Source organism: Argiope bruennichi, chromosome 10 (genome assembly GCF_947563725.1).
Source record: "Argiope bruennichi chromosome 10, qqArgBrue1.1, whole genome shotgun sequence".
Lineage (NCBI taxonomy): Eukaryota > Metazoa > Arthropoda > Arachnida > Araneae > Araneidae > Argiope > Argiope bruennichi.
In genome coordinates, this window is record NC_079160.1 from 119,540,641 (window position 1) to 119,567,309 (window position 26,669).

The 26,669-nt window shown below is 31.4% G+C and overlaps 1 protein-coding gene across 1 annotated transcript in view; it reads left to right on the forward strand.

Annotated features, from left to right (window-relative positions):
• Positions 1-19,168, forward strand: part of LOC129988821 (alkaline phosphatase-like) — a 79,555-nt gene extending 60,387 nt beyond the window's left edge. Inside the window, exons 5-9 of the mRNA XM_056097090.1 lie at positions 10,603-10,784; positions 13,122-13,329; positions 14,499-14,837; positions 15,645-15,761; positions 17,884-19,168. Coding sequence (XP_055953065.1) covers positions 10,603-10,784; positions 13,122-13,329; positions 14,499-14,837; positions 15,645-15,761; positions 17,884-18,167 — 1,130 coding nt within the window. The 3' untranslated portion in view covers positions 18,168-19,168. The remainder of the gene's footprint in view (positions 1-10,602; positions 10,785-13,121; positions 13,330-14,498; positions 14,838-15,644; positions 15,762-17,883) is intronic.
• Positions 19,169-26,669: the final 7,501 nt, after the last annotated feature.

A 26,669-nucleotide genomic window follows, 5' to 3' on the forward strand; every position in this document is an offset into this window, starting at 1 on the left:
AGATACGATTTTCGAGCTCTTACTAACACTAATTATTTGTATATTGGAACATGCAAATACAAAATCGAAGCATACAAAATATTACTCTTAATTACTTATAAAAAATTAAAAATCTTTCAAATCGTGATTAGCACACAGAATTCCAAAGTAATTTGAGTCAAAACATTTTATCAGTCACTTCTTCATCTCAGTTCTCCGTGCTGCGAAAATGACAAGACTCTCAGAAAAGCTCAGAAATTTCGTATTGGTACTACAAATCATGAACTTCGCCAATTTTTGCAACTCTATTATCTTTGAACATATTGATATCGTAAATAGGAGAGTCTTTAAAGGCATGGCATTGACATAAAGAGAATAATTCGAAGAAATAAATATTCGACTAATGAATGGAATTAGGCAATGATTATAAGTTCATCATCGTCATGTGTGCGTGCGTGAGTGTGTGTGTGTGTGTGTATGTGTGTGTGTGTGTGAGAGAGAGAGAGAGAGAGTAAACATATTTTAGCAGTTGCATGGCCGAATAGAAGATACTTGAAATTTTAAAACTGTGATTTACCTCACCACGGGAGGCATACTTTACGTACAAAGAATAAACGATACGTCAATCTTCATGGCGACTTGAGAATAAACCGAAATTTTTCCCTTCAGTGGTTTTTGTACGAAACTTTGATAGGGATTTCGTTGAAACGAGTCGACTTAAGATAGGGAATCTAAGGTATCTTTAAAAGAATATTGTAATTGTTGTAGAATTCCAGAACCGTACCAGATTGAACCGTAAAAATAGTTTCAAGATAAAGGTATATTTTTATGACTGTGTAAAAAACGGTGTGATAAGTTTCAGTTAAAACTGAACAGTACTTAGATAAGAGAATAAAACACCTATTCATTTAAAAAGATAAACCTGTAGAGAGTTTCAAAATAATTTAATAATTGAAGCAAAGCAGTTTTGAAAAAAATGTAAGCGTTGGGAATTAAATTTACGGCATTCTGATAGTGTCTAGAAAACATAAATATGATGTAAAGTGTTTAGTTTTTACACTTAGTTAGGTGTATAGTTTGTTTAGTTGGTTAGTGTATATAAACAATCCTAGTTGCAGTGTGAGCACTTTGATGCCTATTCTTGGATCGATAATAAAGACGATGAATAAATCTCCCAACTGATTAAAAAAAAGTATACAGCCAAAACTATACAATAGATTTGATAGCATGATGTTTGTTTTTTACTTTTACGTTCCACTGTTCGTGCCATTTAGAGTAAAGCAATAATTTAATGTACTGTTTCAAATCGTTAGTTGGAACAGAATCATTTACTGTCTGTCCACGACAAGAATACTGCTAGACATTCGTCTATGTTTACGGCGGGCGCTATAGAAACAGGTTGCGGTAGGGATGATCCATTTTCAATGGGTGGAATCGGAAAGAAGTCTGGGGGGGGGGGGTATTCTTTTTCTTGGCGTCAATGTGAAGCGATAACAGAAAATCTATTGCTCATTCGTCTTCTCGCTTTAATCGCAGTTGCACGTATCTTTATATTCGCTTAACTTATTTCTTTTATATTTTATTAATCTTTTCTTTGGTTAATATTAACTGCATTTTATTATTTAATATTTTTTTTGTCTCGTAAATTTTGACATCCTTTAAAATGCCTTTTCGATTTAAGAAAGGAGAGACTTTAAAATCACAAGCACGTAAAATTGTGCATAATGTGCATAAATATCATTATATATATACTTTTATAGCTTTTTCTGGATCAAAAACTTTTATTTAATGTTATAAACTGAAATTTAATAAAATAATTATCGTAAATTAGAATTTAACTTTTTAGCATAAATAAGATCGCCTTTTGAATTGATCGATATATGGAACTGGAAAATATAGAAATCCATTTCAGATTATATTTATAAAAAAAATGCACAGTTCAAACTTTTAAAGCAAATTATACTCAGCTGTTTGTATAAGTAAAATTAATTGATCATTCATTTTGAATTTTTTATTTGAAAAGTGTATTGAAAATTTATTAAAAAAAAGTTCTTGCAGGGAACTTTGAATTCCATTATTTTTTAAACAAGTATATTTCACAATTCAGTATTTTATTTTCATCGAAATTATTGAGTAATTTCCTTAAATCTACAGGTATAATTAATTTAGTTATCTACTATCACAATCATTGTCAAGATAAAAAAAAATGAGGAGGGGAAAAAAACCCCGTTGTTTTAACCTTTTGCTCTTAGTGTTAAATAATAATTATGAGAAATTGTATTTATAGTTTAAAAAAAAAAGAATTACTTTGAAATTCAAAATAGTGATTCTATTATGCTATATGAAAATATTTAGAGATTAAAACGATTTAATTTCTTTTCTGGAATTGAATGAGTATATGCAATTATTAAGAAGTAATTCTATTAAATTTTTATCGCTAAATATTATTCAACTATATAATGGTATGAAAAAATATTATATTATAGGTAGCGCATTACTTTTTTTTCAATAAAATAAAGAAAAATAGTCATTTATTGAGACTTGTTGTCTCGCCTCTCTGTAGTTTCAATAGCTTTCCTTCTTAACTAGGATTCCAAGAATCTAAAAATTGTATGCACGTTAATGTGAGTTAGAAGGATTAAAGTATTTAACGAGATTCCTTTCTACTCAGGTGCACTGATTGTGATAGTAAAACGGTAGCAGATATGTATTCTCAAACGGTATTGATAGGCTTTGAATAGAAATGTGAAGAACATTAGGAGTGAAGAATTTTCAACCCCGAAATGATAAAATGCATGCAGGAATTTGGATCCTTTATTGCTTCGAGGATACATTGAAAGGAAAAGCTCATTTATCACTCTTATTTGAATTGACAGCTCGTGAGAAAATTTTTTCTTTGAAATAATTGTATTTCTTTTTCAAGCCGGGGGAAATGAATAAATGGTAATCTGGAATACAAAAACAAACTTTTACCGCGTTTTTCGTAGAATAATGTAAAGCGATATTGGGCTTATTTAGTTGGGTTCCTTTAAATCTGGGACATCTGGCACGTGCATGAATGAACACTTGAATTATCTTCAAATTCAGAATACTTTTACATATAAACTTTGCGAAATTAATTATGCTGTAAAAAGCTTGTGCATATTGAAAATAAGTTACAAATCACAGTTTGATTTTTAAAAATCTGAAAATTGATAGTGTGGTAATCGTTAATTTTGTGTTTCGGGAAATAGTATATACATCAGAAAAATAAATATAAATTTGGAAAGGTTTCAAACCTATTTAACAATGAGCATTTTACTTTAAAACAAAATAAAAGCACTTTTATAAAATTTATGAAATAAGTACGATTAATTATGTTAAATTACGATTAATTATGTTAAATTAGATTACTTCGCGTTTGCTGCGGAGAATTTGATATTAATAACTTATATAAATTTAGAGCAAATGAAATGAAGACGATTAATGTTTTGTCATGCATGATTTTACTTCTTAATTTTTTTTTTCTTCTTGTGCAGTCGTTAGACATACAAATATTTATTCAGTTTTTCTATTTGATTTGTTTTGTTCTTTGTATACATATGACAGGAATGCCGGATATTTTCAATATTCCGAGTATGCAAATGATTTTCAGCTGAGTGAATTATTTTTTTAAATTTGTTTTCAAGAATTAAATGCAATAATACCAAATATCGCCACTTTGGCGCTAAACGTGCCAATGTAAGAAACTTGAATGAATTTCTACCTCTGCGAAATGAACTCTTCCTACAGTAACCTGTTTCTATAACGCCCGCCGTAAACATAGACGAATGTCTAGCAGTATTCTTGTCGTGGACAGACAGTATATTCGTAGTGGCTGATTTAGAATGCTTATTTACTTGCCATCTATTCCAACGTGAAAAAAGTATCAAATAAAAATATTTAATAAATAATTACGAATGTTATTTATGCTTCTTTATCCCTTCCTGTTTTTGAAAGCAGGAAGAAATAAAGAAGCATAAATAATGTATATTCATTCTTTCTTTTACTGTTATTTTTTTCATCAGGCTGATTCATTCATATTGGTCTTGTCAGGATGGCTCATTCGCTGTGGATTAAAAGTTGTTAAAGGAATTTCTTCGAAATTTAACTTTAAAATATCCAACATGATTAACTTTTTTTTAATATCAACTATTTATTCAATAAAAAAAATATTGGAAAATTCTAATATGTAACTCAAATTTAGGACACATTTTTTTTATTATTTTTATTTCCTCCTATTCGAAGCATAAAGAAAGTATTGTAACCGTCAAAAAATTTGATTTCGGGATTTTTACCAATCTCTACTTTTTAGATTCTCTTGAGTTCGATAAACGGATTTTCGGAAAATACCTATCTGTATGTGACAGAGATAACTCAAAAACTCTTTGAGTTAAACAGATGAAATTTGGTATATTGTCTTTATACAAAAGCTGCAATTTTGTATCAAATTTCGAAAGAAATTCATTCAAAGGAAATCTGTTAGTCCGGCTGTCTGAATACAAGTTAATACGACAACTACAAATCATCAAAATCCAAATATATAAAATTTGGTCGACAAATTTAGCATTTAAAATGAAGACAAGTACCAAATTTTGGATAAAAACCAACAGGAATGGACCGTCTGTCCGTCTGTATTCTTGAAATTTAAGTCGGATGGTCCACGCACTCAGTTTCACATTACATTGCTTTATTTCACTTTGTATGCTCTCATATGATTTTGTTCTATATTCAGTTTTTAATTATTCTATCACATGATGTTGTGTATCTTTTCCTACCTCTACCACTTTGACTTTATATTTACTTCTTCAAAAATTTGGAAATACGCTTCCCCTTACTTTGATTTTTACATTTTTTATATCGAATTCCACAATAACTTAAGTCTTATTCATGCAACTGGAAAACTTTACATCGTTTTCTGAGTGACCATTCATTTCTTTATGCATTTTTTTAACATTTAACAATTCACAGAATAGAAGAAGGGGACACACACACACACAAATAACTTGAAACAATAAAAATCAGGGAAAGAAACGGTCTCTGCTCAACTACAAGATTTGATATCAATTTCTCTGAATTCTACTAAAATCAAGTTACTACCCAACTGACTGTCTAATCAAACATGCTTATTGCTACGTTCAAATAAAGAAAAACTATTTCTGATCAGTAGAAGCAATGTATACTTATTTCATCCAGTTATTTCAGCCTATAACTTCGAAAAAAAATAATGCTAAATGAACATAATTTAATGAATTCTATTCTTGGTTAAATTATTTTTTAAACGATGTACAGCTTTATTGTATTACTGCAATTGCTATTGTTGTTATGAGGCATTAAATTTCCAAAGTGCCTCAAAGTGTTGTTATGAGGCATCAAATTTCCAAAGTTTTTAAAGCACAAAGTTTTCTAAAAGATTTCCACCATTTTGGTCACTACTGTAATAAAGCATTTAATTTCTGAATTCCCTTCAAGAAAGCTGATGTCGATATTCCATAAAGGAATTTAAATTTGAATTCAAAAGTAATTTAAAACATAATACTAAATATATTGCATAAAATTTTTGATGTAATTTAATTTTGAATTCCCTTCCAGAAAGCTGATGTCGATATTCCATAAAGTAATTTAAATTTTAATTAAGAAGTAGTTTAAAACAGAATATTAAATACATTACATAAAATTTTTGATGTCATTTAAACACTTTAACGCAAATTTTTCCATTGATTCTCAATTGTGAACCAATCAACCCATTTCGGAAAAACTGAATGTATTGAATCTATAAAATAAAAATAATGAAATGATACTTGATTCCAATTTGAATATTTTAAACTAATTCAAATTCCTTGTAGATCAAATGAAGGCACACAGTTAAGTCGCTCTGAAACTATTGCTAATAAATCCAGAAGCACTTCCCTCTTCCCAACTGGGACCGTGAGCACGCGCCTATTTTGTCAAATTGGTAATCCAGTCTTGGTTGCATTTTTGAATTTCCACACATTTACATACGAAAGGATATACATAATTTTAAATATAGAATTCTATTTTTATTCCTTATTCTTATTATGTGCATATACATATACTATATATATTTTCTATTAATACACCTAAATATGATATAATTTTATAACCTTACGGCAAAAATGAATAACTACATTTCATTTGTTTAGCTTGTACAATTTTTGAGGTATAGTGCTTGCTCTGAAGAGGATAGACATAATTACAAAAAAGGTTTATTTCTGACCCAGAGAAACATGAGACTCATCAATATCTGGAGGTTAAATTTTTTTAAATAAATATTCCAAGCATTACACTATATTCTCTCTCTGTTCTTCATGTACGAAGGAGTTTAAAATATTTGTACCTAATATGAAGACGTAGAACTATCTTCTTGATTTTATGATCTGAGTTTCTTATATATATGTGGTGTTTGAATATTTTTCTTTTATGTTTCCAGAGGAAAAGACTTTTGATGTTTTTAACCTACATCTACTTCAGTATGAGTAATACGTATTTGATATACGCTACGTACATTTTATGTAATTTTTTAAAACTAAGCAATTTCATAAGGTTTTAATACAGCGGATTAAAAACACTTTCTACCTCTGTTAACAGTTATGAAAAATAAATCAAAATGTTATACTTTATTTTAATAAACCATTGAAGCGTATTACCAATCTTCACAAAACCCATAAAAAAACATCAGAAAAGAAAATTATACCTTTTATACCTGGCTAAATGTTGATGACCGCAGGAAAGAAAATATAATATGGCTTATCTGTTCGATATTTTGTATCATCCAGTCTTTTTTCTAGTTGGTGGTCAAAAACCGCCGTAATCACCGAGATAAAACCGATGGAGAAAAAAAAAAAAAAATTGAAGCGTTAACTGTAGTCATCAAAAACGCTTTCGTGTATAATGAAGCAAAAGGCATGCAATTAAGCTGTCTAGAAGGAAAACGTTACATGTTTTTGTTCAAAAAGAAAGGATAAAACCGTCACTTAGTTTTAAATTATTGTTTTTACATTATCTTATCCGCATAATAAAAAAGGGACTCTACAATTTCATTCTAAAATATATGTTTTGTCTGAATACAATGAAAATTTTTTCTGCTCTTCTTATTTTTCCCTATTATCTTTCCTCCTCAGTGAAAGTGCACAGTGTATTTTTTTCTGGATATAAATATAAAGCTCAATCGGTTTTTCCCAATTCCCGCTGGCAGAAAATGACTAAGTGAAAGTACTTAAAACAAATTTTTACTTCGCCAATTTATTAATTTTTTTTAAAATTATCATTTGGATTTTTTAGTCATTTATTTTATTAGACTAATTAGATATTTAGCTAATTTAGTGTCAGTCGTTTGTAAAGGAATTAATTAAAGTTTTCAGACATCATTCTAAAGTCATCTTGTGCGGTTTTCTGACGTTTGGTTCAGACATACTTAACTCTAACGACATACTTATCTCTTCTTACATACTTATACTTATCTTATCTTCAGACTTCATACATATCTTCAGACATACTTATCTCTACATTCACTCTAAAGTTAAATTTTTTTTATATTTCCTTGTTAATTAGTTTTAATCATTTTTTTTCTAATTAACAGTAAAAAGAACAGAATTTACTTTTTTACGAGTATTACTTGTGCAGTTCTCCTAAAACGATAAACATGATTATGATCAGTGACAATTCAGTTTGACTGAATTTAGAAAGTTATACTATTTCTATGCTTTTTAGAGTTATTGAAAGATATCCGTAAAATTATATAATTGAAAACTAAAGTTGTTAAACCATGTAAGTACACAGAAAATTCAAATGCTTTTTACCACATTAAAATATCAAATAAACAGTGTTTTATAAGTGTAGTATGAATAAAATTTGCCTGGTAGTACTCGAAGTAGTTCAAAACAGCATGTCCGAATTTCATTCGTGTGAGTACCATGATTTTTTTATATTTTGTTTTTGCTTAACTTTTATCACTTTTAGTTCTCAATTTACGTTTCGATTCCAGTGGTTTAGCAAATTTGGAAGCTGGAAGGAGAGGGGGCAAGAAAGCTTAAATATCGGGGTCCAGTCTGAAAGAACGCCAATGTATTTATCTGTTGATGTCACTTTTTAAGACGAGGAAAGGAAAAAATACTGCTATACGCTTGATTAATTTATGTTTTCTTATTAATTTCTTCTTATTTCTTATTAATATATGTTTTGACGGCACTTATTCCCGCTATGCCACTGTTTAACTATAGAGCTTTCTTCCAGAAAATATTAATTGTTCGTGTTTCGCATTGAAGTCTTATAACTTAAAAATTAAAGCAAGGTCTTATTTACGATTATTTAACTGAGCGTAATGCTATAACTTGGAAACTGCCAATTTCAAGTGCTCCTGTCTTTAATGAAAGTAATCAGCTCGTTAAAAAGAAACTAAGTATTTTATTTTATTTTCATCAATTCTATTGATCAAAGATTCCATATACATGGTAATTGGTATCCCTTTAAGCCCTTTAAATTCAAAATGGTGTCTCATACAGCCAGGGAAGTAACATGTTCCTAAAGTAAAGAGACTACGCTAAATTTATTGAAACAAAGTACAGCATCCCTAGTGGCGAAATAATAATGTTACAAAAAATAACCCAAAAAATAAAAGAGATTGGTTAAAAAGTCCTGTTAGAAAAATGTGTGATATATTATGATAAAAACGCAAGAAAAACTTTCATGGAATTATTTGTGAAGTTGAAGGACACATCGGCGATTAAAATTATGAACTTTTGGTGATGTGAAAAAGGATTCGACTAAAATTTAAAGATGCTTTCTACGGTATATATATTCTACGGTTTTGAGTAATCCTGTTCACCTACCCATAAATAGACAGATCAACAGGCAGTAACTCTTTTACGCGATTGATCAAAAACTTTATGTTAACTGTCTTCTTGTCGCTTGATATAAACATTACCCATTCATCAATATCGACCTGAACGCATCGCTCAAAATGACAAAGAAACTAGATAGAAGAAATTAAATATATAAATTTATCATTAATATTGTAAATCTATAACAAAGCTTGGATCCGAACCACGAAAGGGTTCAGTCTGAATCTGTGGGAACGCGATAGCTCAAAAATGAAAACGACTTAAACAAATGAAATACTGCCTATAGTCTTATCAGCGACATTGTGGATCTGAGTTAAATTTTGAAAATTAGCTGTAACAAAGACACCACAAAATCCATTCTTTCTTCACTTACTATGAAATACAAAACGCGCCATATTGTGTTTGTATACAAAAAACAGTCGAAGGAAGAACATTCCCGCTAATTTCTAAAGAAGATAAGTCTTTAATAATGCCTTCAAGCCATATAAATTTAGATAGGAAGATATACGGACTTATGTCACGGTGACTTCGCCACAGTTCAGCATCGTAACCGGATGTTACAGAAAATCCGCCAGGCATATGAAACTGGCGCACATTAAATCTGTTGAAGATTCTAATCTCATGATTGACACCTACTCTAAAGTATGTAATGTCTTGATCTAGACTGATCAAATAACGAAGCAGAATTTCCAGACAATTCTTTATTTTACAGCCCTATATATACAAAAGAATAACTTGTTCTAATCTTCGTTAAATAAATAGTTATTTACACCTGTAGTAGGAGACACAACAGTCGAAGTCGAAGGTTTATCTTGAAACTCAGTTCTCCATCAATACGGAGAAACAACAGCACAGGGAACTAACAGGTTGTTAGTCAACACGACCACTCCAGGGGTAGTTCTCGGACTCCGAACTCTTGGGCGTAGTCCCACAGTCTGCCTGCAATTCGTTTCTCCTCCTCTCCCCCCCCCCAAAAAAAAATCTCCGCACTCTATTTCAGCGACAATCTCCACCTCTTAATTTACATTGGTCATTTGAGCATTCTTTCGGCCAATCGGGGTTTAGTAATAGACTCCCTCAGCGGCGCCAGTAGGTCGTGTAAAGGTCCTTTTAGTGATGTACCTTTTATAACTGACTATTCTGGAACACGGATTTATCATAGCCCTTTCACAATGAGAAACATTTAAAATCCAGATGTTTGGACACCCCTTTCTCTTTTAAGGTACTATCAATATCTCTTGGACGAGAAATCCCCACATGTGGTCTTTCACTGTAGTCGCTAATGAACAGACGCGAGACCATCCAGGTGAAAAGATCCACCATCTGGTTATCTCGAGGAGTTTAGTAATTAACAGCAACGACACAGCTGGCTGTAAATGTCTTATCAGTACTGGGAAACGGGGAATGTTACAAGTAATACGCTCCAGTCAAGATTATGAAACTTATCTGTTGATTAAATCTCTCCTTTGTGATAGAAAGTTTGTAGTTTCGGAATCTAATTTCATTAAAACTCTGTTGCATACTTTGACTTGATGAATTTTAAATCTAATTTCGAATGTCCAAAGTCCACCGGATGTTGTACTGGAGAAATGTGATGAGCCTCTCTCACACTTGCTTACGTATTGTTCTTATTCTCTGAACCGAATTCAAACCATCCAAAATAGCCCTCACGTAACTTCAAGTGTTAATTTAACTAAATTACACTTATCCGGCTTTACTTATTTTCATTTTTTCATCTTTGCAGGCAAGGCTGTGGGTTTAGTAACGAACATGCGAGTGACACACGCCACTCCTGCGCCCCTGTATTCTCATTCCGCTGACCGATGGTTCGAGTCCGACGCCAACTTCAAGACTGACAGAGATCGCAGCCTCTGCAAGGACATTGCTCGCCAACTGGTCGAAGACTACCCGGGAAAGAACTTGCAGGTAGATAACTTCTTTCATGGCAGGTTTCAAAGATTTAAATGGTTCGGACGCTTTGCTATTATTTATGATTGTATGCTTTGTTTTACGGTTCTATATAAAAAACGATTTATAATTTCTTTGAGTTTCAAAGTTTCTTTGCTCGCTTCAAATTAGTATCGTAATTTAAACAATATAGACTATTTGTTTTTCTGGAAATTTCTACTTATCTATTTCTAAATATTGTTTTGACTATTATTAGAGCACTATCATCTTTATGGGGGAAAAAAACTTTATTTATTTATTTTGCATTTTCAAACAGTGAAAGTAATAATGGAACATCAAACAACAACTCATCAAACGATGTGGTAATGAAATCTCAAAATTTTGCTTTTATTCTTAATGTTCTCTGGAAATCGGCAAACTTCTCTAACTGATTATCAAAGACCCTTACATCGACACAGTAAAATAATTAACGGAAATAATATTGATAATATTTGAAAGCTCATTTTTTAATAAATTTTAAAACGGAATAAAATTGTCTTTTTTTTACGATAATAGTATGAAATTATTGAAAAAAATGTTATAACTTTGATTAATCATAAATGGAAAATTTTGTTAAGTCTTTGTAAAACCTTTTCTGGGTAAACATTTCGCACAAAAAAAAAAATAACTACCTGCCAAATTTGGTAGCTTTAAGTCCAGCGGTTAGCTCTGTACTGCACTTTGGATGATTTTAACTGTGCATGCAGTATAGCACAATTTGGAAATTGTATGCCAGCCTATAAATATTATTGTGTTTACGCTCGATGTTGGTTCAAAACATCTGAGTGGTCTTCGTTTTCCGCATATTTTCTAATAGAGTTGTTATCCCTCTCTTTCCGTTTAAAAGTGTGAGCCTTAGGTTAGGCCACGAACTTCATCTCATTGACGAACAAAAATGACGAACTATAAAATTCTGTCGTAAATCTAACATTTCTATTGCATCTAGCGTGCGATCGTTGGCGGTTAATCACTGGCATTCAGTTAATACGCAACTGCATGAAACCTGAATATGTATTTTGGACTCATTTTTTTCAATTGATTGAAACCAACATTTGACATAAAACTACAATTGTAGTCATACGATAACTAACCAAATTTTATTATTTAAGTCCTCGCGTTTTTAAATTATCATGTTTACATGCGTGCGAAACCGACGGACAGTCCACTCTTTGTCTAATTTTATCGAAAATTTGGTACCGATATACAGCTGAAATGCTTAACCTGAGTACCAAATTTTATTTGTTTGGCTCTTGATATTCTATCGATATCGTGCTCATTTGCACTGAAAGAGCCAAGCAGGCAGACTTCTTCTGAACAAATTTCTTTCAAAATCTGATGCAAATTTACTGACTAATGTCAAGTCCATGTATCAAATTTCATTCGTTTAGCTCAAAACATCTTTTAAGTTTCGAGTTCATAGATTGAAAGATGTAATTCTAACTAGAGGTAGTGATGATCTTTCCAAAGTTTTTTGGCATGCTCTTCGATAATTATGCTAAATCTATCATGAGTATATGTATTTTGTACGCCCTTTTGATGATCGATTGATACCAAAATTTGGTCCAGGATTACAGTTGTAGTCACAAGATAATATTCTGAATTCCATTAATTTAAGTCACTGACTTTATAAATTATTACATTTACTTGCAAGCTGACGGAAGAGCAATCGTTTGACAGATTTAGTTCATACTTAGATTAGAATCTTTATTTTAAATGCGACGCCTGTACTCCAAATTTCAACTAGCTACTCTACCATTGCAAATAAATAAATAAATAAAAATCGGTATGAAAATGTTGCAAAAAATTAAAAAAAAAAATCGATGTTTTCAATGAAACCTCTATTTGTCGCAACAATGTGGCACAATCAGAGGCAAAGATTTTCAGATCTCAAATATTTAATATTAACTACAACTTTCACTTGTCTGTGGTAAAGTTAACTAAATTTCCAATTTCGTAGGAAAAATTTTCCTGATTTCCCAAGCCTGTGGCTGCAAATGATACATTTCTATCTCATTACGACGTTTTCTTTCTTTTTTTTCCCTCTCTTTTTTTAATTGATTTTCAAAATATGTCATTTTTGAGTACACCCGGTAACATTTGGTAAGAACATCAGTGTTACTACTCTTGTGTCTATTTATAAAATTTGGACTCTGCTAATCCGTCCTTCGTATTTCCTTTTTGCTCTCGCTGTCTAGAAGCACAAAGTAGTAAAATTCCAGAAACCTTCAATTTCGGATGTTGACTTAAATCGAAAATTTAAGACGCAAACAAAAGACAGGGAATTTTTATCGCCTTATTCAAACTTTCTGTTTATAGGTTATACTTGGTGGTGGTCGCGAGGCGTTGATGCCCAACACAACTTTTGACCCCGAGTATCCTGAGAAGCGTGGCAAGAGGGTGGACGACCGGCAGCTTATCGAGACGTGGAAGAAGCACAAGGAAGAAGGCAAGCACCGATACCGCTATGTTTGGAATAAGAAGGATTTTGACAAAGTAGATCCCAGGAAGACGGACTACCTTCTCGGTGAGTCTCGTTGTTTCATTTATTCCTTTTTTTATAGAGCCTTTATTCGGAGTTATTAATTATTATGGAATTTATTAATTGTTAGTTGAGAAAATTACTAGTTTAGATAGGATTCGTCTTGAGTAATGCAATTTCTTTATTATTAATTGAAGAATTTGAGAATATCTTTTCTGTGGTAATGTTTATAGAAAAAAAATTCCATACTTCCTAAAACCATGCGAAAAAGGCTTGAAATTACTTCAAAAAATTTGATGAGAAAAATTATTTAAAATTCTCAATATAATATATCATTGCAACTCGAGTTAACAAATTTATCAAGCAATTATAATAATAAGCACTGAGTAAAAAGGAATTTTTTCAGAATTTTAACTACATTTTTTATTGAAAATTAATTAGAATCTTAAAGTTTCCCTCGTTCACTTCAGAAAATAGTAAGGCACAGAGTCCCTTTTTAGGCAACTTTAAATTTAAAAAAAATAGCCTTTTCACTGATATCAGTTTCATTTCCGTACATTGTTTTCTACATTTCATAAATTAAAGAAATATTTTTAAGTATATTTTACAATAATAATTTTAATTCTGTTAGTAACTGCGTCTGTACACGCACACAGACATACATTTCAACAATATATTTTCTTTGGTGTACATTGTGGTTGTTATAATTATAAATATTTTTTAAAAAATAATATGAAGAAAAATAAATTAAGTTTAAGACATTACCATGTTACGCTGTTAGGGCGTAGCGTGGTAATGTCTTAAGCTTAAGGACTAGATGTTTGATATATCTTAGATAGATGATATATCTTATCAATGTCTTAAGCTTAATGTCAAGATGTTTGTATGTCTTGTCAGTGTCTTAAGCTTTATGTCAAGATGTTTGTATGTCTTGTCAGTGTTTTAAGTTTAAGGACAAGATGTTTGCATATCTTGTCAATGTCTTAAGCTTAAGGACAAGATGTTTATATGCCTTGTATATCTTGTCAATGTCTTAAGCTTAGGGACAAGATGTTTGTATGTCTTGTCAGTGTCTTAAGCTTAATGTCAAGATGTTTGTATGTCTTGTCAGTGTCTTAATCTTAGGTGCAAGATGTTTATATATCTTGTCAATGTCTTAAGCTTAAGGAGAAGATGTTTGTATTTAAATTTTATTTGTTTGGTTTGTCTTTCAGGTCTGTTCGAGCCGGCACATTTGTATGATGTGACAGATCGGGGCAACATGAAATCCGATTTCGACGAGCCGACTCTTGCCCAGATGACAGAGAAAGCCATCCGTATCTTGTCCCGCAACCCTCGGGGCTTTTTTCTGTTGGTGGAGGGAGGGCTCATCGACAAGCGACACCACAGCGGAAGGGCAGTCAGGGCCGTCTCGGAAGCCCTTGACCTTGAGAACGCGGTCAGATCAGCGCTGGACCTCACCAACAGGGAAGAGACACTGGTCATCGTCACCTCTGACCACTCGCAGGGCATGAATTTCGCAGGATACGCCAATGTTGGAGAGGATATCTTCGGTGAGCGGCTATAGCGCTTTTGTTATTTTATAATAAAGAAGTAGGTTATTGTGGATTGTGAGAAATAAAAAAAATTTAGGGATTTTTTTTTGGTGGTGTAATGAATTTTCTGGAAATATTGGCATTCAAAAGCAAATTCGGGGAATAAGCTTTGAAGGGTAGTTTACTAAATATTGTTGCGAATTCCAAATTTCAGTAATTTAGTTTCTTAATTGTTAATTTCTGTTTGTTCAGAAATACCAAGAACAATTCAAAATTACTAGAATTTCAGATTTATAATAGTTATAATGGAGTAATTCCGCTGAGAGTTATGTTTACACAATTATTGAAGTGGTTTGATGCAAGATTTAAAACAATAGCGCCAAATCAAATTAGTTATTCCTAAAGCATCTTGAAATCACAAATTCAATTTACGAAAAAACTCACTTTTTCATTCAAAGAAATTGTTCAATTTTTGGAATTTTATTTTGACGGCGCATGATATCCGAAATCAGCTGTTAGTTGCCATCTGGTTTAAACATTTTATTTATATAAATTATTTCATTTATACATGCACTAAAAATTCCTGCACACTATTTATACAAATCTAAATTTGTATTAATTACATCTTTTTTTATTTTAAAATTAGTTAATGAAGAATTTTTAAATAATGTTCCAGTTTGAGACATTTATTGTTTACGAAAATGATCACTTGGTAAATTACACATTAAAAGTGTTTGCGTTGAAACTTGAATTCGTGAGCTTTTATCCGTCAACAATTTATTTGCATCAATCAAAGAGTTACATTTCTTTCTGTTATTTCTGTAGGCATTGCCGAGATTTCGAACGTGGACAAGATGCCGTATACCACCCTCATGTATTCCTCAGGGCCTGGCTATAGGATTTCAGCAACCGGCAGGGAAAATATTACCGGTGTGAACACAGGTGAGGTCATAAATATATAAAATTGATTTTGCTTTTAATTCTAATTTGTCGATCTTTGCGGTTTAGGATGCTGTGAAGATTCTTTGGTAATGTCCGACAAACCCGATGTCTTGTTCTCTGGAGATCAGATTGAAGTGAAGTAGAATGACGCGAAAATTGAAATAAAGTAGAATGAATGTATTAATTACAAGTCAGTGATTAAAAAACATCGCCAAAGATCACACGCCAGATTCAGTAAATATGCTATGTTCTCGCCAAAAATCTATCTATATTTTGTAACTATTGTTCTCAAATGCCACGTTCTAAAACCAGGAGATGAATGAAACTGAGAGAAAAGAAAGAAGTAAATACTAAGTTCCGAACATTATTTGCCTCTCCTACCATCTCTCGAGGTGGCATTTCCGTTACCGGCCGAATCAGCGGTCTTCTGAAAACATTTTTCGCATACTCTCTAAGAAAAGTGTTAACTCAGAAACAGCTTGCAATAGTTGCGAAATATTAACCTTTGGCGTGAATTTAGCATTTTTACTGAATCAATTCTGTGATCCTTGGCAAGTTTTTTTGGCGATTAATCCGTGCATGCGGTTAATAGTATCCGAAAATCGAATCTGTGCTTTAGAGCGTTTTTTACTACTGATTGAAATAAAAAATTGACACAAAATTACAATTGTAGTCACTAAGTTATGTACCAAATTTGTTATGCTTAAATCATTGCTTTTTATAATTGTCGCGTTTACATGTTCCTGAAAATATAGACCGACAGACGGTCACCCCTTAGTTGCATTTAGCTCAACATTTTATAGGTGTCAGCACTACGGATAAATTTGTGTACCGAATTTGATCCATTTAGCTGTCTTCGTTTTGTAGTTATCATGTTGACTTGTATACGAGCAGCTGGACAGGCAGACTTTCTCTGAATGGATTTTGCTCCAATATTACAGAAATCTGCAAATCTGATCTAAAGACAGTATACCAAATTTTATCTATCTCAAAGCGTTGTGAGTTATTTTGTAATAGACGGGCATATAGATATAATTCCAAAAAATGTGTTTTCCGAACTAAAGAAAGTAAAACGTGGTGGTTCGTCAAAATCTTGTTCTCGAATTTTTTGACAGTTAAGCCATTCACAAACCCACAGAAATTTTCCACCGATGCTAGTGAAAATACTTTTTTATGACAAAAACTGTGGAATCGCATTCTTCCAATCATCACACGACAAGCAGGCCAGAAACAGATCCATGTGCAAATTAATTAACAGACAGTGCCAGTATTCCTTAATTTCCCCTCTTTTCTTGTAAATGATCTGTTAGTAAATTAAATAATTAGTAAATCATCTGTGTCTAAAAAGAAAGGTTAGCCATTCACAAACTCAGAAATTTTCCACCGATGCTAGTGAAAATCTTTTTTTTTTATGACAAAAACTGTGGAATCACATTTTTTTTCCAATCATCATACAACTTCCAATGCAAGAATAGAGGCGAATAATATGTCTTAGTTTTTCCCCTTTTAAATCATCTCTTAGAGGAATAACCTTTGCTTTAAAAGTTTAAATATATCATAATTTGGCTGTATTGAAAAAAAAAATTATAACAATAATACAATTATATAATTATGCCAACTTAGGTATCGTCCTCGTCATCTGACCACGGTTCAAAATGACGAGGCCCGTCCCAAAATAGCCTTAGTGTTGCTTTAAAACAGGACGCTAATATAACTAAAGTCTAAGGACTTGGTGGCTAGTGTAGCTGGATGATGATTAAGGCACCAGTCTGACGCATCAGTCCCGTCGATACTGCGCAGTTCAGTGGTGGTAGGATGATCGGCTGTACATAGCTGATCCCCCCCCCCGATTTCTTACTAGGTTGTTGTTATTACAAATTTACCATTTGTTTAGTCTATTAGTTAAATGTGTGTGCACGTGATTTTACTTAAAAATAGAGTTAGGAACTGAAAAAGCAAGCAAAATTGTTTAAGAAGTGATTGTCCGGAAGTAATTGGTTTTGAAAAACAAAGTAGCTGTTAATGCTTGTCTGTAGTGGTGCACTATATCTCTGATTTGTTTCTTAACTGACCTTAACATTAGTATCTGAACAACTTTGCTAATGAATTCTTTCTTTTACAGCCCATAAGGACTATCTTCAACAGGCGACAGTTCCTCGATCGACCGCGACGCATGGTGGGGAGGACGTGGGCATATATGCTGTGGGGCCAATGTCCCACCTGTTCACAGGAGTCTACGACCAACACTACATCGCCCATGCCATGGCCTACGCAGCTTGCATTGGCCGCAACAAAGATCATTGCAACGGCGGTGATGGTTTACCAGGAGAGGCATCCTCTCTGAGTCAGTGGAGGTGGTGGACACAGGTTGCAGTCGCCTTGGCAACCTTATTAGTGATATATTGAGCTGAATTCATTGTTACTGACATAAAATCCCCGGTTGTTATCAAACTCTTACGATGAAGAATCAATATGAATGTTGTGAAAGGAGGTTTCGAAATCCTTGAATGTGTTCATTGAATACAAAAATCATCCTAAAATGTTATGAGATCACTCTATTTTGAATTCTATAACTTCGAAATGTTCAATATTTTTATATGCAAAAGGTGAAGAAGTGATTATATCTTAAAAATAATATTTTTGGACGAAAATTGCAAAAGAATTGAAGAGAAGAAATGATTAAAAAGTAATTTTTGAACAAAACTCTGTTCTTAAATTTGAATTGTTAGAAAACTTCTGACGTTTAAAATAACACCATTATTTTCAAGAAATAATAGCATTATTGATTCTTATACAAGTGACTTTAGGATGAAATTAAGTAATTAAATTCCTGCTGAAAATTATGTGATTTTTTATAAATATAAAGTTCAAATCAATAATTATAAATATATATGCTTTAATTTTTTTAAAATCAAAAATATGAAATAAAAAATAAGCGAAATAATTAATAATTAAAAAGGAATAATTTAAAAATCCTGAATCCTGGCCTTATGATTATTATTGTTTAAAAATGTTGAAAATGTTTGAAAAGTTTACCGTTTCTTTCAAGACTGAGTTAAATACAGAAGAACATAAAAGATGGATAAAGACTTTAAGAAAAGATGAATGCAGTTTGAAAGGTTGCACTTTGCAAAGAGCTGCGGAATAAGCGATTTTATTGTGTTCATTATTTACTTTAGAGCTGCAACTCTTTTTTTGCTGTAAATATTGTTTGAAAATGAATGTGATTGAACAATGTCGAGGAAAAGAATTAGTTGTGAAGATAGAGGAAATGAGAGACATTTAGCCGATACACTTTTTATTTTTTAGAGTTCTATTGTTTTGTTAAATGTTTGAGCAGCTAACTTTTGTTTTTAATGTACATTTTGTTCTTAATTTTTAATAAATGTCTTGTTAATTTTTGTAAATCTGCTTCTTTCTTTATATCATATTTTCATTTATCTGCTGAGTGATAAGCATTTTAAGATAACACAAAATAAGAAAATAAAATCATCAAAAGAAACATTTATTGAAATAAAACACGATGAAAGTTGCTTTCATACTTGTTTAATAATTTTAGTGAAATTTTTATCATAATTGATCTTTTAATTGGATATTATTATGCAATTTAAAGTTTACAAAAAAGAAACCGCACACGTTAGAAATTTAATGACATTTTAAAACAAATTTGTTATTCTAAACAAATGAACAAAAAATAAATGCACATTTTAAAACATTTTTCACACATAATATATTACAGATTTACATATTGATACTGTACTTACAAAAGTTACAGAAAAAATTGCATTGTTAAATTGTTCAAATTATTGCTTTTTACATTATTAAATAATGGATTAGAATCGTTTCAATTTTTCTCTCATATGTATTCGTTTCAAAAGTTCTCCTAAATTCCATCAAATAACAATAGACGCTAGCAATTATTTTGTTGCCGATATTTTTCGTGCAAATATTTTGATGTTGTTTATGTGCTGAAAACAAATACGATGTTGGTTTTAGTCCACCAACTCTTGTTTGCATGAGAGTAGTGTTATTTATACCATTCCATTAAAATAGGCTTAGAAGTATAGGTGTTAAATAAAAAAACTTCTCCATTAACAAATCTTAAATTGAATAACAACACATCAATAAATACACAACAGCTTAGTTGGAAATAAAAAGCATAAAACAAATGATAAAGATAATCTGTTCCACCCCGAAAGCTATCTTTGTTTTACACTTGAGTAAGTTTTGCTTCAAGATTCTTTGTAGATTCCATGAATAATTTGTCACCGCATCAGTATTCTATCTTCTCTGGTATGGTACCATCAACGTATTTTATGCCCGTGCAAAACTACTCATCTTATTTTTTTTCTTAGCACCGCTTATGTTTTGAAAGAATCAGTCTATGTAATAGAATATTTATTGTATGTGGCTTTACAACTGAGGTTTCTAAATCCATTAAGCTTGTGGTTATGTAAAAATCACACATATTATTCAGTTAGCGGTTGACCAGAAAACTCTTAGTAGCAATTGAAAATATGAACCGAGCTTTTCGTCTTGATTCATTCATGGAACTCATGAAGTAAGGATCATTTATGAATTGTCTGCTTTGCATATGAGTAACACTTCTAGTTTTAAATGTTTTTGTATTGTCTAGACAGTTTTCATGTATATACTAGAGATGCATAATCTACGATTTTTTGAATAACAAATAATATTTCTATTGTTATTTTTAAATATGCGTTCCAAATATCTGTTATTTCAATCATATTATTAATTAAAAATTATTACTTAATATTAAATATAAAATTTATTAATTGTAATTAATACTTAATTTACTAATTTAATTAACGTGTGATTGAATTAATTTATCTGTTTCAGCTTACTTCTTAATTTTTTTTTTTTCTCAAAACTATTTATTTAATTTATTTATTAGAGTGAACCATTTTCTAGAAAAGATGAGTTAAAAATATATGTCATTTCTTTAAAATGTTTACTTTAGTCCTATATTCTACCAATAGATGGCGCCAGCAGTAAACAGAGTACATGTAATCAAAGTCAATCAATGTCACGAGCAATTAAAAATGATCTGTATGGAATAGCGCATCATCAAATACGAATATCGGTCACTCCCGTAAAGTGGAGCGGTGACTTCCAACTTTCCAGTGAAGCTTCGCACTTTCCGGTGAAATCACCGCTCCGATAAATTTCAGTGATATGTAATTCAATGATATGATACGATAATTCCAATAACCGGTCCGTTCACTTTTCAATCCAATCACAGATTTCTTTCGAGAGCTTCCATTGGACAGATCGTATCGATTCGTACTTTCCAGTAAAGTCACCGCTCCGGCAAATTTCAGTGATATCGTATCGATTGTTACTTTCTATCGTGATCCAAAACCTGTAATCGAAATATCATCAGTAAGATCGTATCAAGGATTTGAATCACACCCCTCTTTGAAAAGTATTGATTACTTGTATTTGTGACTTTTTGATATTGGTTACGTAATAACCGCTCTGAAAATATTCGTCATCCCTAGTATATGCAAAGCAAGGTTTATGATGATCAAAAGCTTTCTCGAATTTTTTCATCAACTTCAGCTCTACATGCAGAGGAGACAAAACAATTATCCGATTTTGCGAATAAGGATTCACGAATGATATTTCTTTTACCAACGCCATGTTTTCTGTTTTGATTCTGCTGTTTTAAAGGCAAAATAAACAGGGATATTGCCTGTAGTCCTTTGCGGATCAAGAAGAAAAGTAACTATTCACAAGCCAGCACTCATTGCCCAATTGCACTAATTTAATCTTCTTTATCACCAAAGCTATAACATCGTATTCTTCTAATTATCACATGATTAACTGGCATTAATTCATAGACAGTGCAAGTATTCCTTAATTTTCTCCTCTGTTCTTGTAAATGATGTTAGATAAATTAAATAATTAGTAAATCATCTGTGTCTAAAAAGAAAAGTTAGCCATTCACAAACCCACAGAAATTTTCTACCGGTGCTAGTAAAAATCTTTTTTTATGACAAAAACTGTGGAATCACATTCTTCCAATCATCACACGATATCCAGGGCAGAAACAGATCCGTGTGCAAATTAATTAACAGAAAGTGCCTGTGTTCCTTAATTATTCCCTCTTTTCTTGTAAATGATCAGTTAGATAAATTAAATAATTAGTAAATCATCTGTGACTAAAAAAAAAAGGTTAGCCATTCACAAACCCACAAAAATTTTCCACCGACGCTAGTGAAAATACTTTTTTATGACAAAAACTGTGGAATCGCATTCTTCCAATCATCACACGACAAGCAGGCCAGAAACAGATCCATGTGCAAATTAATTAACAGACAGTGCCAGTATTCTTTAATTTTCCCCTCTTTTCTTGTAAATGATCTGTTAAAAAAATTAAATAATCAGTAAATCATCTGTAACTAAAAAGAAAGATTAGCCATTCACAAACTCGCAGAAATTTTCCACCGATGCTAGTGAAAATCTTTTTTTTATGACAAAAACTGTGGAATCACATTTTTTTTCCAATCATCATACAACTTCCAATGCAAGAATAGAGGCGAATAATATGTCTCTTTTTTTCCCCTTTTCTTTTAAATCATCTCTTAGAGGAATGACCTTTCCTTTAAAAATTTAAATATATCATAATTTGTCTGTATTGAAAAAAAAATTATAACAATAATAAAACTATATAATTTAGTTACTAATTGAAATTTAATTACATAATTAATTTACATAATTTAGATGTATAATAATCTGTCAAAACATAAAGCTGAGGAGAGAAAAACTTAGTAAAAAAAGGAACCTCATTAAAAATAAAGACCGCAACAATATAAAACCAGGGGTTTGTCCTCTATTTGACTTTCACAATTTTTACATTTTATTAGATGGAAGTGCAAAGAATAGAAATTTGGATATTTTTCTAGGAATATATTTTGTTTATATTTTATACATTTCTGGTGTCCGAAACCACGACCCGATTATAATTTATATGGATTGCTGTATTTGCTCGTTGCTGTGTTCACAATAACTAGACTAGATTGACCAACATACAACCATCCCTTTGTAAGATTTGGACGGAAGTTGGTTCAAATCTAAATTCTATTTTAAAGATTGCGCGTCATATTTTATTCATTTTTACTCTTTCTGTTTATAATTTATAATATTCACAGTCATTCGACAAATAGATATGTCAAAATAGGTTTGTTTGAACTAAGGAAGAAGGAAAAAGTGAAAATCCATTGAAATCTCGAGGTTGGATTTTTTGAAGCTTACAATACTTTCTTTCTAGACTTATTTTATGAAAACTTAAAAACTACACAGTATTTTAAAGAGTTATTTTCACATACTGATTTTAGATAAAGTGATATAAGAATCGTCATTATTGTAGTTTCGTTTTTCAGTTTGGGCTTATTATAAATCTTTTGTTTCTAAAAAAAATTCTTTCTATTATTTCTAAAAATATTTTTTATATTTATTTTTAATACGAAACAGAATTCTTATCCTATATTAAGAAATTGTTAGAAAAGGCGTCTAAAACTTCAGAGCAATTGCGAAAAATTCGAAAAACTTCCCTTGTGTTAAAAAATGCATAGAAAGACCTAACAATGCGTGTAATTTGTATATATATAATTTCTTTCATTTACAAGCAAAAAATTTAGTCTATGCAAGAATTCTTGGCATATACTAAGATAACCTATTATTCCGGATTATCTAGAATACTAGCGAATTTCGGCAATTTATCTCGGATTGAAAAAGTCTGAGCTGGAATCTTTTTCATTTAATCTCTAAGATTATAAGAATTGTACTTAAAGATGAAAACTTAGATTAAGAAATTTTAACTAAATTTAACTTTTTAAAAATTTATTTTAGTTGCCTTTACAGCCTGTTTCGAAGAGAATCGAAAATTATTTTCCGGCGGTTCTCATAATACAGAATCGTGGCCAGAAAAAGAGGCCAATATCTGAGCCTCACCTTCCGCTTCAAACTTTCAAGTCAAACAAGGGAGAAAGGACATTTGAACTGGATGGCACTGGTTACTCTTAGATTCTTTGGTGGTTCAGATTTCAAACCTGAAGTCTCCGGTTCTGAAGTTGAAGTCTTAAGCACTCTGCCAAAGTGACCGATTTTTTAAATGTTAAATAAAAAAATTCATTTAAAATTTCTCAACACTTGTTCCCATTATTTATCCAACATTCATCATTTATCAAATCTTAAGGAAATCGTTCTGATCTTTTTTTACTCTTTTGAATTAAAAAACTGACCCAAAATTAAATTGTTTCCTTTTTTTTTTCTTTTTTGAAAAAAATTGATTCATATCAAGAAAAAAGACGATACAAAATATTAGCTTCTGTAAAATTTCATATCCCAATCTACAGAATAAACATCCTTGCGTAAAATACAATTCAAGCAGTGGCGCATTTTTTTTCTCAAAAAATAATAAATATCAATTATGATAATACTGCACCCAAGGAATTTTTTTAACCGAATCTGATTTTGTGACCTCATTATTCAAAGAATATCATGAAAATATCTACATTCCCGTTAATGGGCAACATTTTTCATGGTCAAAAATGCTCTCTGATGAGTTACGCAAAGAATAAAAATAACAAAAACAAAAAAGCAGAAAACTTGCTGTCAGTCCGACAAAATAAATATTACTTCATTTGCTTTCATCAAAAAAAGATAGATGGATTCACAGTCTCTCGTGTCATCAACCACAGCCGAAGAAAATAGAATTCCATTCCTCATGTCTCACAGAAGCCAAGTGTCATTGCAATCGGAATTTCCTCATCCAGCACAAAAGACAGCAGATCTCTCAAAAGAATTCTTTCTTTTGATGAAGATTGCAGTTATTTCTCGCTAATGACAGGGTCCACTCGACCTTGAGGATTCGCTTGCGGAACAAAAATAAAATAAGGAATTCATCAATGACTACAACAACTAAATGTTACCTCATCTTTATGAAATTCAAATTTCATTGAGATTTGAAATTTTAAATGATGCATTTGGAGTTTGTTTTCAACATTCCGATAAAAGTGAGAAAAAATATTTAGTTATTTATGCGCTTTTTAACGCTGTGCTTATCAAACTAAATATTGGATAGTATCTGAACTTATAAAAAGTAGCGCAAGCCAACTATCAAATTTAGATTTAGAACTATCAAATTTAGAACAAATACGCTTAAAAAATGAAAATATGCACCTCGAAGCGATTTTTTTAAACATTTTATTTAATTTAAAACTAAGAAAAATTCCGACATTTTTCCGCAGTATTCTGAAAAAAATGCAGCACAAACTATTTTTATACCATTTTAAAATTTAAAAAAAAATGTCTTTTTAATGATGCAAATTCAATTGCCGCACAAACGTTTTCCAATTTTCATAATTTCAAAATTAATTTTTTTACATATTTTTCGAAAATAATTTTCATTTTTCCAATAAAATTCATTTTCCAATTTTTATCAAATAATTAATCGTTTAAATTTCCATTGTTGAAAAGTAAGGAAGAAATATTTTGTTTATTTTGCTACCAAATTACGTGAAGTATAAAAAAGTGGAGTTACAAGTGGATTGAAACAAAAGACAACGTATCAATAGTTTCAATTCCCGGATAATTACAATTTTGATGGTGCTATGATATCACGAGTCACGACTTCCAGTAGGAAGAAATAGTAGTCAATAAATAGAACTAGTTCAAAGCTAAAAAATAACATGGCTTCATGTCTGTCACATATGATGCTTTAAAAAATTTATTGCGGAAATTATGAATATCAGATTATGCATAAGGGAGTTTAACGAATTTAAATGCAGCCGATTTTTGCGGCGAATAACTCTTCAGCAAATGCATTTGTTCAACAATTTATTTTAACAACGAATCCTTCTTAATATGATCGAATATCTCTTATTGGTCGTTTTCTAATTATTTTTAAGTTAATGTATAACTTAGCGTTACTTATACAACTTGTGCTTTTACATGTTGTGATTTACATGCGTTATATTCAACGAGGAGATTAAGTAAAAATAAAATATTCTGTTGATGTGAAACAAACACGCCGTATTCAAAAACTTATCTTTTATGAATCTTATTAGTATTCACGATGTAAAACAATTGCAATTTATACAGAAACGTAGATTTAATTCAAAACTTTTCAGTGCAAAATCAGTAAAAGTATTCTAATACTTTTTCATACCCTAATAGAATTCCTCACGTTTTGTGCTTCATAATTGTGTGAAGAAAACTGTAAGTGTCTTCTCTTCCGCTTGATAAATTCAAAATTAATACTGAACTACGATAACCCCTCCCCCCTCCAAAAAAATAAATTAGTTGCCTTTGTCTTTTTATTTTTTCTTGTACGAAATCGCAAACTGACCACTCCGATCCGTCGGAAGACGCACGGAAACACTTGAATGACCGGACCGATGCAACAGCAATACTGGAGGGAAATGTGGTTAAGTACCAAGAGCCAGCCATCACCGGCCACGGCGCAGCACTTCCCTAAGGAAATACGTCCCATCATCGACGGAAAGAGCCAGATCCTCACTTTTTCTTGTACCCACAAGGGTGGCGAGAACCAACCATCCTGCCGGAAGCTTCTTATCCTCAATTACGAGGTGCCCTCCGTGAGACTCATACGAAATAAAGAGAAAATATTGTAATCATTAAAAAATACAAACTCGATATTTTGACTAATCTTCACGGTTCATACCTCCCAGAAACCAAAAAAGCGTATTTTTAGCACTATATCTGTCTATAAACACGATAACTCAAAAATGTTATAAGCTAGATAGTTGAAATCAGGTAGATGAAATTACGATTCAATTAGTAGATTTCTTTCAAATTTTGAGTAAAATACATTCACTATGTATACAAGAATATAAAAGATGCATCAGCCTTAAAATATTG